The sequence below is a fragment of the Contarinia nasturtii genome, unplaced genomic scaffold (genome assembly GCF_009176525.2).
Source record: "Contarinia nasturtii isolate CC-2019 unplaced genomic scaffold, AAFC_CNas_1.1 Cnas_scaffold_5529, whole genome shotgun sequence".
In the NCBI taxonomy this organism is placed as follows: domain Eukaryota; kingdom Metazoa; phylum Arthropoda; class Insecta; order Diptera; family Cecidomyiidae; genus Contarinia; species Contarinia nasturtii.
In genome coordinates, this window is record NW_022202800.1 from 1 (window position 1) to 2328 (window position 2328).

Genomic DNA, 2328 nt, shown 5'->3' on the forward strand with positions numbered 1-2328 from the left:
TTTAATTCAAAAAACTTAAATTATTTGATTGTGAATCCCATAACAAAATATGTAATGGGCTATTGGCTCGTTTTACAAATTAACCCCAAACCGTTATTAACATATTTTACAGGTCGCAGCCGTTCTGATCGATAATGGAGCTTCGCTTGAAGCTAGCACCAAAAAAGGTTTCCAACCGTTACATTTAGCTGCAAAATATGGACAAATTAAAGTGGCTGAGCTCCTATTGCAAAAAGGGGCTCCGGTTGATGCACAAGGAAAGAACGGAGTAAGACATTCATGTTCTTTAAAAAAAATAATTTTAATGCATGAACAATCATATTTATCATAAATTTGATTACAGGTGACTCCATTACATGTCTCTGCTCACTACGATCATCAAAATGTTGCATTGCTTTTGTTAAACAAAGGTGCAAGTCCAGTGGCTGTCGCCAAAAATGGTCATACCGCTCTTCACATTTCTGCACGTAAAAATCAAATGGATATTGCAACGACTCTATTAGAATATGGTGCTCAGGCTGAAAGCGAAAGCCGTGCTGGTTTTACTCCATTACATTTGAGTAGCCAAGAAGGTCACGTTGAGATGTCAAATCTTCTGCTCGAACACAAAGCTAATTCAAATCATCAGGCTAAGAACGGTTTAACACCATTACATTTGTGTGCACAAGAGGATCGCACAAATGTTGCCAAAATTCTTATTGAAAAAGGTGCCAACGTAAATGCAAAAACAAAAAATGCAAATACAGCATTGCATATCGCTTCGCACTTTGGCCAATTAAATATGGTAAGATTTTTATTAGAAAATGGAGCAAATGTTAATGCAGATAGTGCATTCTCAATGACCCCGCTGCACCAAGCAGCCCAACAGGGTCACTTGCATATTGTGAATATTTTACTAGAACATAAAGCAAATCCGGATGCACTCACACTGGTAAGTCACATTGAAATGTTAAATAAGATATTTTATTGTTCTCAAATTTAAAGTGAATTAGTAAACAATCATGATTTGTGATATTTCTTTCACAGCAAGGGCAAACACCATTGAATATTTCGCAAAAGTTGGGTTACATCAGTGTCGTTGAATCGCTCAAGAATGTGACACAATCCGCAAAGGATCAAATGCAAACTTCGACAAATGAAGGCGAAAAATATCGTGTTGTTGCCCCGGAAGCTATGCACGAAACATTTATGTCTGATTCAGAGGAAGAAGGTGGAGATGATGTAAATACAGATCATCCGTATAGGTATTTAACTGTAGATGAAATGAAATCATTAGGAGATGATTCATTGCCTATTGATGTAACTCGTGACGAACGAATCGATTCGAATCGAATGGCAATTTCAACTGATTCAAATAACATGAATATCTCACAAAATGAGGATATCATTACACCACAACATGTTACTCAAACTCATGTGGCTCTTGATGGTAAATATGCATAATTTCTTATATTATTATAATCAAAAAATATTATTATTTATATTTTTCTTTTTTCTGGCTTCTCTAGGTAAATATGCCATCGATAACATTAAAATTGAAAGACATCCTGAACAAATCGGGTAAGTTATAACATTAAATATCAATATATTAATTGTTATAATATAACAAATAACTAAAAACAGTAGTTTAGAATACTGTTGTCAACGGACACGTCCGAGATCGTTTATGTCTTTCCGAAACTAAAAAATTAAAATTCGAATTCGTTCGAGTTTGTGTTGGTTTTCATCGGACCGAACTCGAACCGTCCGAGATTCGAAAAATTTCTTACAATCGCGCTTATTAACAAAAAAACAAATCTTATGGAAAAATATGCATAAACTTTGACTATGTTCGACTGAAAAAAACTTTATTGGAGATTTTGTAGTTTTGAAATGGAGTTGATTATGATTATAGTCTTTTTTCATTTCTTTTTTTTTTGAACACATGGTTCAATAAGTCTTAGACCTGGCTTATAGATAGCGCGACTAGAACTAGAAAGAATTTCTTTCTATTTTTCGAAAGTACCATCCTTCAAAGGACTACTGACGAAATTTGAGCCCAATCCATTCACCGACTCAGAAATTAGAGCTCCCGAATGGAACTAATAATAATAATAACTGCACCGAACAGCGTTCCTTCGCCTTGGTGGTTTATTCAAAATAATTTAAATAAATACAATATAATTAAATTTTTGCATCAAGCAGTTTTGAAAGAGATAAATAATAATTATTATAAAAATATTTCATTCATGCTTACAATTCATCTATTTTCTTTCAAATATTTCTCTATATAAATCAATTACTTCTAAATCAATCAAATTAGTATCACAATTTGTTATTTTATTTGTT

At 33.3% G+C, this 2328-nt stretch overlaps 1 protein-coding gene across 1 annotated transcript; it reads left to right on the forward strand.

The window, feature by feature from the left end:
- Positions 1–112: 112 nt before the first annotated feature.
- On the forward strand, positions 113–1603 carry LOC116351485 (ankyrin-3-like; the record flags this gene model as incomplete). Its single annotated transcript, XM_031783588.1, has 4 exons — positions 113–268; positions 344–931; positions 1027–1429; positions 1509–1603. Coding segments are annotated over 4 exons (1203 nt in total), but the record flags the coding sequence as incomplete, so codon positions are not given.
- Between the last annotated feature and the right edge of the window lie 725 nt (positions 1604–2328).